The 15887-nt window shown below is 40.6% G+C and overlaps 1 protein-coding gene across 2 annotated transcripts; it reads left to right on the plus strand.

Annotated features, from left to right (window-relative positions):
- Window positions 1-5303: 5303 nt before the first annotated feature.
- On the plus strand, window positions 5304-15622 carry LOC123168141 (cysteine-rich receptor-like protein kinase 7). 2 transcript variants are annotated; one of them, XM_044586013.1, is made up of 13 exons: window positions 5304-5887; window positions 6638-6899; window positions 7055-7274; window positions 7368-7494; window positions 10621-10833; window positions 10908-11336; window positions 12620-12643; window positions 12737-12795; window positions 13499-14296; window positions 14391-14522; window positions 14636-14781; window positions 14961-15032; window positions 15178-15622. In XM_044586013.1, exons 1-9 carry the CDS (start codon window positions 5747-5749, stop codon window positions 13587-13589), a joined length of 1566 nt encoding a protein of 521 aa, XP_044441948.1. In that variant the 5' UTR covers window positions 5304-5746; the 3' UTR covers window positions 13590-14296; window positions 14391-14522; window positions 14636-14781; window positions 14961-15032; window positions 15178-15622. The 2 variants fall into 2 exon arrangements, with proteins under 2 accessions (XP_044441948.1, XP_044441949.1); XM_044586014.1 differs by having other exon boundaries at window positions 12623-12643.
- The last annotated feature ends 265 nt before the right edge of the window (window positions 15623-15887 follow it).

Genomic DNA, 15887 nt, shown 5'->3' on the forward strand with positions numbered 1-15887 from the left:
CCACATCGCATGCGTGCAAGTGAGAGCGACCGACCGAGTGCTCGGCTGGTCATCCCATCACAATCATTTACCTAGCGCTTTAAATGGGATTATGATTTTGTGTGATCCTTGTGCTCTTAGTGGGAATCCTAATTTCCAACGAAGGGATAAGGTCAAGGGAGATAGCAACACATGTCCCCCACATCGCACGCGTGCGAGCGAGAGTGACCGGCCGAGTGTCGGTTGGTCGTCCCATCACAATCATTTACCTATCGCTTTTGGGATCATGATTTTGTGTGATCCTAATTTACCCTCTTAATGGGAATCCTAATTGGTGTGTGGGCACGGGCAGGTAAGCATTAACTATGATTATTTTTCCCTTCACGAAAGCAGTTTTCATACTTGATGTTGACGCAGAGTATGTTTGCAGTTTTGTAGGCAAAAAATTCACGCTGAAGCCGAGAATTAAACTCAAAACTTCAACACTAATCTCTTAGCCAATTTGCCAACTCCCCCTGTTTGGTTCTTCTAGTTGAAAGATAAAAGCACTATTTGACCATTCGCCTCTTCTTATAGTGCATGAATATTAATTCCAAACACTGTTTCAAATATACCCGGTAATTCTCTGTGTAAAAGATGGTAATTTACGCACCACAGACTTGATAACATACGTACAAACACCATATTAACTTTGACCTTGAGGAGTTATTGACACATACCCCAAGTAACTTCTATATACTCACATGGTGATTTATGCACCATGGACCTGATAATTTATGTATAGATGACATGATAATTTTCACCTGAAAAAAAGAGGTTGAAACATACCATTGTAACTTCTGCATAAATAACATGCTAATTTATGTACCACGGACCGGATAACTTACGTGTAAACAACGTGGTAACTTTAATCTGGGGAAATAATTTTTTTTGAAACATATCCCTGGTAACTTATGTGTAAACATTATGGTAATTACGCGCTATAGACCTAATAACTTATGTATAAACACCACAGTAACTTCGACCCAAGGAAATGTTTTGTTGAAACATACCTCCGGTACCTTCTGTGTAAATAGGATGCTAATTTATGGACTGGAAACATGGCAACTTACATAACACCGTGGAAACTTCCTCGGGGGGGTTGAACATACCCCGCTAACTCATGTGTAACTGGTATGGTAATTTACGCACCATAGATTTGATAACTTGCATATAAACACCACGATACCTTTGACCCGATTTTTTTAATTGAAATATATCCCCATTAACTTATACATAAATTACATGGTAATCTAAGCACCACAAATCTGATAACTTATGTTAAAACATTGTCGTAACTTCCACCGGGGTAAAAGTGATTAAAACATGCCCCAATAACCTATGTGTAAAGTTACCGGTCCTCTCATGCTATAGTTATCGGTTTTCTCATGTTATAGGTATCAGGAGGCTCATGTTAAAGTTACTAGGATGCTCATGCCATAGTTATCATGCTGCTCATGCCAGAGTTATCAAAGCAAAAATTAACTTTTTTGCTGACATGATAGGAAGAAGAAGGGGCCAAATACCCTTTTTTCATGTATGGTGGACAACAAGTAAAGGTGGTTGAGTTGGTTATTTGGCTAGTAGCTATTCAATAGACTTGGGTTCAAGTCCTCCTTCCAGCAGTTCATTTCTTTTTTATATCTCTTTTGTGACTAGAAAGGAATACGATGAAGAACACCGGTGATTTAGTGTTGGCACATGCGGCTTTCGGAAGAAGGGAGAAAATCAGGGGGCATGCGCATGCGCGGGACATAGGATAGCGACCGGGTAGAAAACGGGTCATTTGTATTTGTCCCTATAATTGGAACGATCACCAGTTAGTCCGGTCCAATAAGAAAAGAGTGACCTACATTGACTGCAAGGATATTTCTATGACCGTTCCACCTCCACCCAATGTCATGATCGCACTAGGAATCCATAATTTATTAATTGGTGCTGCGATCATCCTTCATTGATGTCTTCTTCCACCTCCACCCAATGCCATGACCTTTGCACTAGGAATAAATAATTTATTAACTAGCATAGTGGCCAAGTAGAGCCTTTTCGTATTTGGGGTCAATAGATTTAACTTGGAAAATATGATTTATATGTAACAAAAGATAGTACTTTGGAAACTAATTTTAAATATGAACCCAACAATATTTTTTAGCATATGACTTAAATTTATGGTCAAAATTTGACCTAAAATACGACGAAGACTAATAAACCTGAACAAGGTGGTGCATTTTTTCTTAATCAACGATTGAGGAGGGAGTCGAGGCATAAAAGAAGTCGCCAACTCGATTTGATCTCGATCAAAGGTACTCCCTTCTTTCTGTTTTAAATGGCTCACGTGTGTCCTAGATCAATAATTTACCGTTGTTATAGAAAGTTAGAATGACCAGTGTTATAGAAAGCTAGAATTTGGCAAATCTTAGCGCTCACGTACTAGTTTCTAGACTGCATCATGCACTTGCACTGACAAATGTTACAAAAAGTAACAATTGTGATAAGAATGATGCATCATGCACTTGCTAAAAGGACCTTAACTTTCTATAACGGTAAGTCTTTTAGTCCATTTAATTACATCCAAACTTGGACTTAGTCACCCAACTTGTATCGCCCGCACTTAATGGCTCTTTCTATAAACCCAACTAGCTGCTGGTAGGTGGATCATGTCTCATCTTGCTATTCCCCTCTTCTTGGATGTTTCTTTAGTAGCTAGCCCCATCCTGGCTGATTATTGAGCCTCCAGGTTAGTACTCCAGCCCTTTACTTGTCAAATATTTTTCGTGTCGATTAATACAGTTTGTATATATATGTTCTTTTAAATTCTATCTTGACACTTCAGATCTGAAAAAAAAAACACAACTTTGTTAAGTAGCTTCTTAATTATGAAGCAGATATGTATTACATATTGCGCATAGAGAACTCCCGCAAAAAAAATGTACATAGAGAAGTTTGTTCCATCTAGTGTTATAGAAAGCTAGGATGTCTTCGGGGATAAGCTCTAGAAAAGTTGAACATAATAAAATGAACAAAAGAAAGGGGCGTACGTAGTACTTTAAAAAAATCAATCTATTCATCTTCAATCATGACAATACAACTGAAACCAGAAACAATGAAAATTACATCCAGATATGTAGACTACATAGCGACGACTACAAGCATAGAAGCGAGCTGAAGGCGTGCCGCCGTCATCGCCCCTCTCTCGCTGGAGTCGGTAAAACTTTTTGTTGTAAACAGTCGAGAAGTTATCATACTAAGGCCTCATAGAACCAAACGTACGTACATGATCAACACCAAATAAGAGAGCATCTTTTCAGCTCAACGGACATCAACCAACCAACATCCTCTTGGTCCACCTGATTTGTAACTTTATAAGAGCATCTCTGGCGATACGCTAAAAAGCTTTAGAGGAGTAAAAACATTTTTTTATCCTCTAGCCAACACTTAGCCGATCCCTTATAATCGTTAGAGGGGGTAAAATTTTACTCCACGGCCTCCCCGACTCATAAAAATACTCCTCCGTGACTTCCTTCGCGTGCGTGGCCGCCTGGCGACTCGTGTGAAGCCCCCTTGTCAAGCACTCCCTCGACGGTGGCTTTGGGCCTCGCCGGCAACCTCGTCGGCGACCTTACAGCCCTTTTCCCTCGTCTGGCGTAGGCGCAGGCGCCGACGCATGCTGGTGGATACCTTCTCGTCTGCGACCGGCAGGCCGACGAGCACGAACCTTTCCATGGCCGCCACGGTCGCCCGGCACTCTTTCTCCCGAAGCAGAGCCTCCACCGGCACCTCCCTCGTCCGGCCGGCGACGAGCGTCCCCGCCCAGTCCGTGACCAGCACCATCCGGGCCGGCCGTTCATCACCTCCAGCGCGTCGTCAGGTGCGACTGCCCGTCCCGGCTCCGGCGTGCCAGCCCGAAGTCCGCCACGCGCATGCACTCCACGCCGTTGTGCATGTAGTGTATGTACTCCAGCCCCCTCGCTTCACGCCGTAGTGCATGTAGATCTTCGTAGTGGTAGATCCCGGCTTCATGCCGTAGTGCATGTACTCCAGCCCCTCGCCACGTCGAGGATCACGCTCCTCTGCTGCGCCCATAGCAGCACCACCGATCCGTCCGCGATCACGCAGTGGTACAGGACGCCGAACCCGCCGCGGCCACACGGGTAACCGAAGGCTAGACACGGCGGTGATCGGCAGCACCGACAATGGTGACCGGGCACGTGACCTACTGCGACATGCGTGTCCGACATGCTCTCCGACGTTGATGGTGTGGTCGCCATCATCGCTGCTTGCTGCATAGCAAGTGTTTCATGAAATGCTTAAGCCAAATAAATTTTTACTCCGTTAAATTTAGGGGGTCGGCTAGGAACGGCCATTTTTTAAGGAGCATATCTGCTCGTTACTCGGCCGTTTACTCCTTTAGAATTTAGGGGATCGGCGATGCCCTAGGGCATATCAGTTTCTGGATCTTAGAGAGCAACGACACCCTGACCTCCTCTCCATGTGAAGAACATGGAGAGGCACAAACCTTGCAATTAAAACCCAAACTACTAGAAAGCTAATACTTTAAGATGTAAAGAGGGGAGAATGTGATTAGTTTTCTTATCTCAAAAGGGTAGGCTCCTCAAGAGCAAAAAAATCTATGAACTTGCACAAATGTGCACATTGGTCACGAACTTGCAAAGCTGAGAAAACATGTGTCGAACCTGCCAGACTGTCTGAGGGGATTACCAGCCTTAGAGAAGTTCAACATAACAAAGCAAAACAAAATAAAAGAGCGTACCTACTACTCTATGATCAACACCAAACAAGGGATCATCTTCTCAACCAACTTCCATCAGCTAACACCGTCTTAGTCCACTTGAGTGGTTCGGCATATATAGCAAGATGTGGATCTTAGAGAGCAACAACACCGTGACCGCCTCTGTTTTACCGGCAACCGGATCTTCCATTGCTGGCTTTGTGAAGAACATGGTAAGGAGAGGCACAAACTTTGTGATTAAAATTTAGAAAGTTTTTTTTTTTAGGGAGTGCCATCATGGCAGTTTTTATTTGATATCAAATAAGGATATATTGTTCAATAAGGGATAGAATGGAGGAAGGCGTATTATTCATCCACAAGCTCGAAGGATTAACTCCGTTTGAGCGAAAGTTAATATGAGATAGAGGGAGTAATACTTAAGATGTAAAGAAAAAAAAGGAAGATGCAATTAATTGTCTTATCTCAAAGGAATGCATACATTAGCTGCATTTGGAATTAATTGTTGTGGCCGGCTTAGTGGAACAAGTAAAATCTCCACAACTAACTTGATTCCATCGTGAGGACATCAAAGGTCAGAAACCGCCAATAATAAGTCTTTGGTAGAGAGTTTTGGGCCTTGCACTAGGGCTTTCTACAGGATTTTGCCCAGGACCTGCCTCGGCCCTTGATTGTGGGTGCATAGGCTTTAACACGATGCACACAAATAAACTTGAATGGATTTCTTCAAATGCATAAATATGTAAAGCATAAACTCAGGCGCCCACTATTGCACTGCACATTTGCGTTTCCTTATTTCGTTGAAGATCACAAAAGGTACAGTTGCCTTAAATATTGGTCGGTGCACGAACGATTTACTATAGACAATTGTTCTAAAATTACCATATGCTGCCTTAAATAGCGCTGATCTGGAACAAACCTCTTTTTTCTAATGTTGATACTGCATACTGTCAAACTGATTGCACATCAGATACATCGTACATGGATCATGAGGTCCTGGAGCGTATACTTGATGGAAGAGAGAAGCCGACAAATCTATCACTTGCACTTTTGAAGGATATCACAGAAAATTTCTCAGATGATCGAGAAATCGGTCACGGTGGATTTGCAACTGTTTATAAGGTAAATTGCTTTTTAACCATAAATCAGGCATATGATATCTAGAGATCGCACTTGGAATTTTATGTTGGCTTGAGCAGTCCCCGAGTTAGCAAAACTATGTTAATAATCGGTGTTGCCAACTAGTAAATACCATATATAGATGTTACATTCGTCTGCAAGATGCTACTTGATTCTAGCAGTATCTGGTATATATTGAAGTCAGACAACCAGGTATATTCTTTGTGTCGTATATTACGGAATTCTGTCCTAGGATCGAACATAGTATCCAACATTAATTTGGAAAATGGAACCGCCTTAAGGTTGTCATGGAGCTACAAACCTTTTTCCTAGCATATATGTGCATGTGTGGTGGTGCAATTGTACTGTAACATTAGGGGTCTGTTTGGTTGGAGACTAGTGTGGCCAAGCCAAAGTGTGGCTAGCCACACAAGTATGGCAAGCCACACAAGTGTGGCTGAGAAATTGGACGCTAAACTTTGGCAAAAGTTGGCAAAAAAATTGTCTCTATGACAAGTGGGCCATAGGGGCAATAAAGTGTGGCAAAAATCAAACACATGCCAATTAAACTGTGGCTACCAAATGTTGGCTTGGCAAACTGTGGCTGGGAACCAAACAGCCCCTAGGTGTGCTCTCAGGGAAAAAGGGGCTTCCGTCGGTTGCTGCATCCCAAACTTCTGTATTATCTTTCTTGCACAGTACCTTCAAATTCAGCTAAACACTTTTTGAATGCTCACAAGAGAAGTTAAACAGGGAGTGGTTCGTAATGGGAACGTTGCTGTTAAAAGGATAAGGAACAGTCATTCAATCAATGAGACTTTATTTTATCGAGAAGTCGACAGCCTGTTGAACATTAAACATAAAAATGTCGTACGCTTTCTTGGCTTCTGTGCTAGCACAGATCAGATAGCCATACAAATTGCAGGATCAAAACGACATATTTATGCTGAGGTAAGAGAAAGACTACTCTGTTTTGAGTATATCAGCAATGGAAGTCTACAAAAGTATGTTACTGGTACGTCATTCTTGCAACAAGCTCTTATTTTTACTAACTTATCTTTATTTTCCAGGATCAAGATGTGATATATACATTCATAATGCAATTTAGCACATGCACAAATCAAATGATGGAAACTTTTATGGCTCACTGTTACTTTTTGCATTATGTAGATGAATTAAGAGGACTGGAATGGAATACACGCTATGGAATAATTAGAGGAATCTGTGAAGGTTTGCATCATCTGCACACGGAGAAGCACATATATCATATGGATTTGAAACCTGGCAATATACTACTAGATAATGATATGGTGCCGAAAATCACAGATTTCGGTTTATCAAGACTTGATGAAAAGTCAAAAACCATGAGTGAAGACCGTCTCGGATCACTGTAAGCTATGCATCAAAACATCATAATTTCTCGGCATCTTCTTTCACATTTTCTGATGCTGTAATACATTGAAATGCCGACCTTTTTTTGCAGAGGATATTGTGCTCCAGAGTACATATCTGAAGGGAAAATGTCATTCAAATCAGACATGTACAGTTTGGGCAAAATAATCATTGAGCTAGTGACGGGAGGAAAGGAGATCCTCAATAATAGCAACACTGTAAGAGGGTTCTATCTCGCCATGCAGACAATCTTTTTTGTAGAAATATCCTAACTTTCTACCTTGCATATTGGTTACCATTTTCTTAATAATCCTACTTAATTTGCATATTACGGTGTTGGATGGATTATCTAGTATAAGAACATATTTAGAATGAAAATATAAGCAACATGATGGTCTTACTCGAAAACAAGCACAGCACCGGAACGTAAACGCTTTAGCAGCTCGCCATATTGAGTTCCATATCACCCGTTCCACCGTTTTAAATCGGTGCCAACACATGGTAGCTTCATATGATGGCTAGAAACATTTATATTTAAGCCATGTGGCACCGGTATTAGTGCATGATTTGGGTCAGTCGTATCTACATAGTCAAGTCAAAATTGAGGAACTAGGGTTGACACAAGATCCCGTCGGCGATGCACTGATGAGAATGATGACACGAGAGACAGATCTACGTAGGTTTAGGCCCCCAAGGTGGGTAAAAGTTCTACGTCCTACCTTGAAGATCCTGTATCTTTTGGGGGTGATTGCAAGGATGTATGTGGACGGATGGCTAAAACACTAGATCTGCTAGAGCTTGACAGATGTTTCATAACTTCAATTGTGGTTGTCCTCTTGCATGGCCTCGGGCTTCTTATATGCATTCTTGTCTTTTCTTAAAATTTGGATCAAACAGACTTGCCACCGAGATCCTACCTATATCCCTTAATTGGCTAACCATCTATATTCCATGTGATTTCTTCCTTATCCGCATCTGAGTCCCTTTGTTGCTTAGCCTAAGAGGGTCTTTTAGGAAAACATGTACTCAAATGCAGTCAGGTCATCGTGTCTTTTACAAAAAATATGTTATTCATATGAATAATGGTATCTTCGTCGACATGCCCCCAACAATACTCAGAATGGTGTTGAACATGAGTATTGTCAAGTAGGTCAGAACTTCTCTGACCAAGCTTCTGAGAAGGTCGTCCCTAGAACTTACTGAGTAATTTGCTTCGGATTTTCGGGTATCTTGTCTTGGTTTTACGAGTTTTTTCCTTAAGATGTGCTCTAAGTAAAAACTCGCTTTCCCTCTCAGAATTCCCATCTCCTAGAAGATAAACCAGAAGGATATGGACTATCATCTTTTGTTCATTGATAGATGAAGATATGCATGCATTGCACACTTTCCTATAAATTTGTTTTGTTATTGTGATAATCTCGCATATGGTTGAAGCAAACTCCATCCTATCCAGTCAAAATGGTGATGACACGACCCATATGACATCTCTGAAAGATCTTGTTCACACCGTGTGTATTTATTCCTAGTTTCACGCACCCCACCTCTTACAATCTCTTTGTAAAACCTTGAGGATTCGGGCATGAATAGGGTATTGATGGATGTAACCACACGGAGCTTCGATGCGGGAAATAGACCAAGGCATCACGGTTAATTCTTCATCTTGCCGCTGACTTGTAAATGGGCATGACATGGGGCGCCCAATGACACTTGGTCCTGCAATGACAAGCTTTCCATGTCAAGAAGACCATTTCCAACGTCCACATACACTGAAGAAGGCCTTGGCCTCCTAGCCTACAAGGGGCTCATCACGAGCAAGGATGTAGTCCCCTGGCGGGGGGGGAGGGGGGCTACTGTAAGTGAGATTTTGCCTAAGGCCTCTTCTCGAAAGAACCGTTTCATTGATGTACCCCCTATTTAGAGGGCTTCAACTTCCTCTGTCTGGCTTTATTGGTGAGATGATTCGATTGCACGGCATAAACCATCAACCTCGATGTCGGCTCCAACGTCCTCTTTGCCCTCTACACACATGTGTGTGTCCTGGCTAGGGATTCGCCCTGACTATGAGCGCTAGAAGCCATTTCCCCCTCAACTACCTTGTGCGGCGCCTCCTCCACCACCCCAAGTCCATCTCGGTGGTCACCCGCATCTCTATGGTTTTTATATGTTAGTCTAGTAGTGTTAATAGTATTTTTGTATGTCGGTGTAGTAGTGTTAGTTCAAGTAATAGATTCTTCTTCTTGAATTCTTAAGGGTTTGAGTAAACGAGTGCCCAAGCGTGCGGGCTTGAAGTAAATAAAATGACCAAGCGTCCAATATGTGTTTTCCTTGGTTGCTATATTTTTGGGAGAATGTGTAACGACCCAGATATGGTAGTATCTGAATCTCTGTGGTCACTATGCTACTATCTAAACTGAATCTTAGTAGCTAGCACAAATAGTACTTGATAAAATACCACAAAAAAATCACATCTAAGAATATAATGTAAATCCAGAGTGTTTATTACCTCATAGCCCACAGACTAGTTCGCACAGCAAAAAATAACAAATAAAACTATGGAGTCCCATCAACGCGACTGACAAAGTTGAGTATGGACATCGTAACCCTACGTCGCATCCATTACTCGTCATATAAAATCCTTGACATGATAAGTTGCAGTCATGCAGGTTAGTATATTGAGTGGACCGACAAGTGACACCCAAATGAGACCTATCATCTATATGCAAGGATATGGCTAAAATGGAAAGCTCTAAATTTTATTTTGCATAAAGCCAATTTTATCCTACTATCAAAAGATTGTTCAAGTACATATATACAACGAGATATATTCAACCATATTTGCACCTGCATCAAAAGGCTACATATATACAACCATATTTGCACCAGATATATTCACGTAATTCCTATAAACAAAGTAGTTTGCATAATATTAAAAACATAGTTTGGATTAAACACGAAAGTAGGTTATATATAAAATCAACAATATCCAGAAGAACGAATTAGTACCCACACCTTCACTACGTGCATGCGAGGAGAAAATCCATCTATATGGTCATCCACATTTATCTCTATGACTTTTTTATGTATCAAGCCTTTTTCATCTCTCTTGAAGCAAAAAGAACACATGTGATGCTCAATTTGGGAAAAGATATTAGGAGCTTACGTGCTTGATGATAGACTTTTTTGCATCGACCCTAGGCATCTAGCACCTGCATCTAACTATGTGTAGAGGAGAGAGACGCATACAAGGGTTTTGTGGTACGAGTCATCATGTCCCATCACTTTTGAGGTTATTTTTTAAAACTCTTTGATTTATTCTATTTATGCCATATTTTGTGGGATGACAGGTACTTAGGAGATGGAGACACAGATGGAAAAAATCAGGAAAGGAAACACCATTGGTCTACCAACAAGTAGCAAAATGCATCGAAATTGGGTTACTCTGCCAAGAACGTGAACCATCCAAGCGGCCCTTTATATGGGATATAATAAATGATATCAGCCACATGGAAGTTTTAAACGAGGAAATCAACAATGCCAACGAATATACATCTGGGAAGGTAAAGTCTTGAATGTCCCTGGCCATGTATCTTTATCGTACTGAATACATATATGTCCTGCACTTTTCTTGCAGATAAGCTCTTGCCTAGAGGAGGATGATATGCTTGGAATTGAGCCACTCAAACTACATTTCCCTTTTGCCCTTAACAAACAGATGTCATGCGAGATTCAGCTAACCAATGAGACAGACTCTTACATTGCCTTCAATGTCCAAAATATGAGCCCCAAGTCATACAACACACAACCACAGAAAGACATTATGCCACCACGGTCCAAGTGTAACATTGAAATAACACTGCAGGCACAAGGCAATGTGCCAATAGATATGCAGCGTGCCAATGAGTTTGTTGTGTGGAGCACCAAAGTGAATGATGGTATTGCATTTGAGGATATTACTAAAAGCATGTTCATCAAAGAGACAGTCAATGTGGTTGATGAGGTGAATTTAGATGTGGTTTTTGATGTAAGTGGGCCACAAGAAGCAAGTGACAAAATTAGTGAGGTGAGTTGTCTAAGAATACTAACTTGCAAAGCTTTGCATTTAGTTAGCATTGAGCACACATGATCATTCATTGTAGTTAGAGAGCCGAATTAATAAACATCTCGATCAAATTGATTCTTCAATTATTTTAATACCACAATATAGCCAGTAGTCCTATTATATGTAGATTAGATTAGCTTACACTTCTTTCCTTTTTCAAGAAGTATTAAATCAATAGGAATAAATTTAACTCTTGCTGACAAATCACAAGTCATAATTTTGTTTGTTGATATGTCTCACCAATTGTGTCTGTGTGCATCAACACGTGATACAACCACTAGGATCGCTAATCTAAGAAATAAAACTTTGTGCAATGCTTTGTCTAGTTAATTATCAGCCGATACAAGTGAAACCTGTGTGTAATGAATAATGGTGCAAGTAAGAGCAAACAATGTCAGAAAAGTAATGAAGACAAATTTCAGAAAGGGAAACTATGGCTTTCGGGGTCCGATATTTTGAGTATTTTTTTTCAGTTGGGATATGTGAACTAGTATTGGTTACCAGGGGTGTAAGACCCCTTGCATACTGCACACAGCCACACAAAGGCATTATCACACCACGATCCAAGTGTAATGTTGGAATAACATTGCAACCACAGGGCAATGCCCTCACAGATCGTGCCAATGAATCTACTGTGTGGACCAAAGTGATGATTGATGGCCTTGCAATTGAGGATATAACTACAAACAAGCTCATTAAAGAGGCGGACACCATGGTTGATGAGGTGCATTTGGATGTGGTTCTTGATGCCAATGAGGTGCATCATTCTAAGAATATTAACTTACACAACTTTGTCTATCTAATTAGTGGTCGGTGCAAATGATCTTTGATTGTAGTTGGAATGCCAAATTAATATACTTCTAGATCAATTCTTTTTTTAGTTATTTTGATACGTCCATATAATCACAGTAGTCCCCTTATATTTGTAGGGTCGGGCTATTCATCACCCAGGGTGAAGAATAGTTATTGTTCACCCCCTCTATTTTTATCACTGCACCATATTTTACTTATCGTAATTTTTCCTGATGTCGGTAGTCAAACGAGAATGTAAGAAAATATATATTGATCGTAAAAAAATACTTTTTATAATGTAAAATTACGAACAGAAAATATAGTTTACAATATACATAGAAACGTAATTTTGTGGTCTTGTGACTTATATTTTGATTTTCTTGTACTGATGCTTTAGTGAATTGTACTGATGCTTCCTTTTGTTTTTCTTCTTTGATGCACTAACAACGCAGCAGACAATGCCACCTTTAATACAGGTATTGGTTTTGGGGTATTCATTTTCCTCTCTTCCCAGATCCTCCATCTTCGGGGTGGTTTCTCAAATGCTCACATGAATTTTGCTTTGTCAGATCATAGATGATACAGCTGGGAAAATCTATTGCATAGATGCACATCAGAAAGAGCCGTTGTAAGTGCATAGAATAATATGGGCATTTGAATATTATGGCCTCCTTTGGTTCATAAGATAGGAATAGTATAGGAATATGAAAATCATAGGAAGTGAGATGACATGCATCTCAAATCCTATAGATAAAGAGATGTTATTTGATGCATAGGATAGGAATTTTTCCATTGAGTCTTGGCCAATGTTTTTTTTCCTTTGAAATGTGAAGGATTGATTCCTATCCTACTCCCTTCGTCCGGTGAAAAGTGTACATATAGAAATTTTAGGACAAATTATGGAGTGGAGTAAAAAATGCATTGGAAAGGTGCAAGCCACCATCTCTCTCCTCTTTAATTACCTAAGCCCCAATGAGCTAAGTGCATGTAGAAATTGAGGAGACCATGCGTAGAATGTTATTGGTCTTGATTACCGTGTGATAAGAGAGAAACATTTTTTCTTAATTTAAAGTGCATTGGGAAGATAGAAGTGCACTCTTTTGTGGACAAATTTTAAACCCAAATGCACACACTTCACCGGACGGAGGGAGTACATAGGAGTATGAATCCATTCCTACAAACCAAAGGGCTCCAAAGGAATTTTTCCTACAAAGTTTCTATCCTTTGCAATTCCTACAATATTCCTATGAACCAAGGGAGGCCTAAACCTCTTTTTCAAGTGAATGCACTAGTTGCGATTATCCTGCATTTAATACCTTCTTATCATACAGCATTATAGTGGGTACCTCACTTGGGAATGTTAAGACATGGAACTATGACACACAGGCAAGTTACTGTATTGCTTTGGTAGTTACTATTTAAGACAAAGAAAGAAATTTATTACCTCGTGCCCTCTGTACAAAAAAGATGCTCGCAGCCCAAGCAATTTTGATTTTATTCATAAGAGCATATGCAGTTTCTTTTGATTGCCAAATACCAGGAAAAGCCTGTGTTTGGTGATGGTAGATGGCAAATGTTTTTACCCACTGTTTTCTCATGGCAGTATTTCAGCAGTTATTGAGTGTGTATTTAGGTCATATTTGCTTACATTGGACTAACAATTTAGTCAGTTGTGTTTACTGGCAGAAAGTGGCCGGTTTGACTAAGGTCTCAGCAGAACCTGGCAAGCTCTCTGACTTGTTTGTCGACATAAGTTTCTTTCACCATATGTACACTGATATGCTAATAAGATGATAGTTCTCACTGCAGTTACGGATGTTAAGTTCATTGCACGAAAGGGATGGTTTGTGGCAGTGTCATCTGACTGTGTCGTCCATGTGTACCACTACGAAAAGGAAATGCGAAAAGTCACGAGTTTCAGAGCTCTGGGTCGTGCAGACGTTTGGTGTACATTAGCCGTTCATCCAACCCAGCCGTATGTGCTGTCAGGATGTGCTACGGAAATAAAGCTTTGGGACCTGAATTGCATACAGACATTTGAAGAGCACTCGGCTGCTATCATGGCCCTGAAATTTAACCCGGAGGACACCAACAGTTTTGCAAGTGCTTCGCATGATACTACAATAAAGGTTTTTCTTCTCTCTCTTATTTCTTTGCTAAGCAATGTTTGATTCAATGATGAAGGCGGGATACTACAATAAAGCTCTTATGGTTGGTGTTCAGGTTTGGAGTATTGATTCTCCCAAATCCAAGTATACTTTGTTTGGGCATAGGCATGTAGTGAACTTCCTGGATTTCTTCACGCGTGATGGTCAGCAGTATTTGATTAGTGGCTCTTGGGATGCGACTGCCAAGGTCGGCTATCATGTTGGAAAGTACATTAAGTAACGTACATGTGATGGTCAGCAGTATTTCTAACATTTCTAACATCCTTGTGTGCCTTGTTTCTTTTTTATTTTCCATATCAGATATGGGACATGGACAAGAAGGAGTGCGTTCATACACTTGAACATGAGTCTGCAGTTTTTCAGGTCGTTTCCCATCCCAATCTTCCAGTTCTAATTACAGGTACAAAGGATGGTGATGTTCATGCGTGGAGCTCAAATGATTTCAGGTAACCACTAGAGTATGCCCTTATCAAACACACACACACACACACACACACACACACACACACACACACTTTGAGAACATGGCACCTCTACATGACATTGCACGCATGCACGCGCGCGCACACACACATGCCGGTTAGCCTCTATAATGGTAAATTACTGAGTGTTTCATATTTTCCAGGCTCAAGAGAATACATAACTTTCATGATAGTGGATGGGTTGTGGGTCTCGCATGTTTGGTGGGATCAGGAAGGTAATCAATATTTCTAGTTCTTATTAATTTTCTTACTTCCCCTTCGTAGCATGCTTAGCTATATAGATAGTGTGGTCATTTACATCCTTTTCGTTTCCTATGAATATAGATTAGTAAAAGCATGTGTTCTTTTATCTATCTGCAGGCTTGTAGTTGCACACAAAACTGGAGTGTCGTTGATGGAAATTCGTGATGAAGAAGAACAAGGTGGTAGCACAGGCAGCAATGAGAATTCCTTATCAGCGACAAATTTGGAAATCCAAAGCTAGTACCACTTTGGAGTATAACTCATTTTTCTCGAAGTGATACATATGGCACGTCTACGTAGTTGACCATCATGTCCAGCATCACGAATTCCTAGATCTGGAATTTGAACTATTGCTTTTTGGAGATGAAAAGTGTCGCTCGGAGCTCAACAACCAGCCAACTCTCTCACAGAGGTGGGCATTATCTAGATTGTGTGTAGAAGATGATGGTTTCATGAAGATTAGTTATTTTTGCTCGAGAGTGAAAGGGTATATACATTTGCTTGAAAATGGTCTAGGTGATGACTTCTGAATGAAGAGATACGCTATAAAGTAACAATCTCATGGTTGGGGATCCGATCCACCTATGTATTATACTATAGATTAAAGGTAATTTACGGGTTAATCAGAAAAAAGAGAATTTATGGGTTAACCAGAAAAAAGAGAATTTATGAGTCAATCTGAACCATCTAGCTATTAACAGTAAGAGGATAGTAGAACGAGGCTTGATCTCTCGAGACACAAGTAGGTGACACAAGGATTATACAGGTCCAGACCCCTCTTCGGTGGAAGTAAAAGCCCTAGTCATGTTCTCGCGTAGAGATGTTTC

The sequence above is a fragment of the Triticum aestivum genome, chromosome 7D (assembly GCF_018294505.1).
Source record: "Triticum aestivum cultivar Chinese Spring chromosome 7D, IWGSC CS RefSeq v2.1, whole genome shotgun sequence".
NCBI lineage: Eukaryota > Viridiplantae > Streptophyta > Magnoliopsida > Poales > Poaceae > Triticum > Triticum aestivum.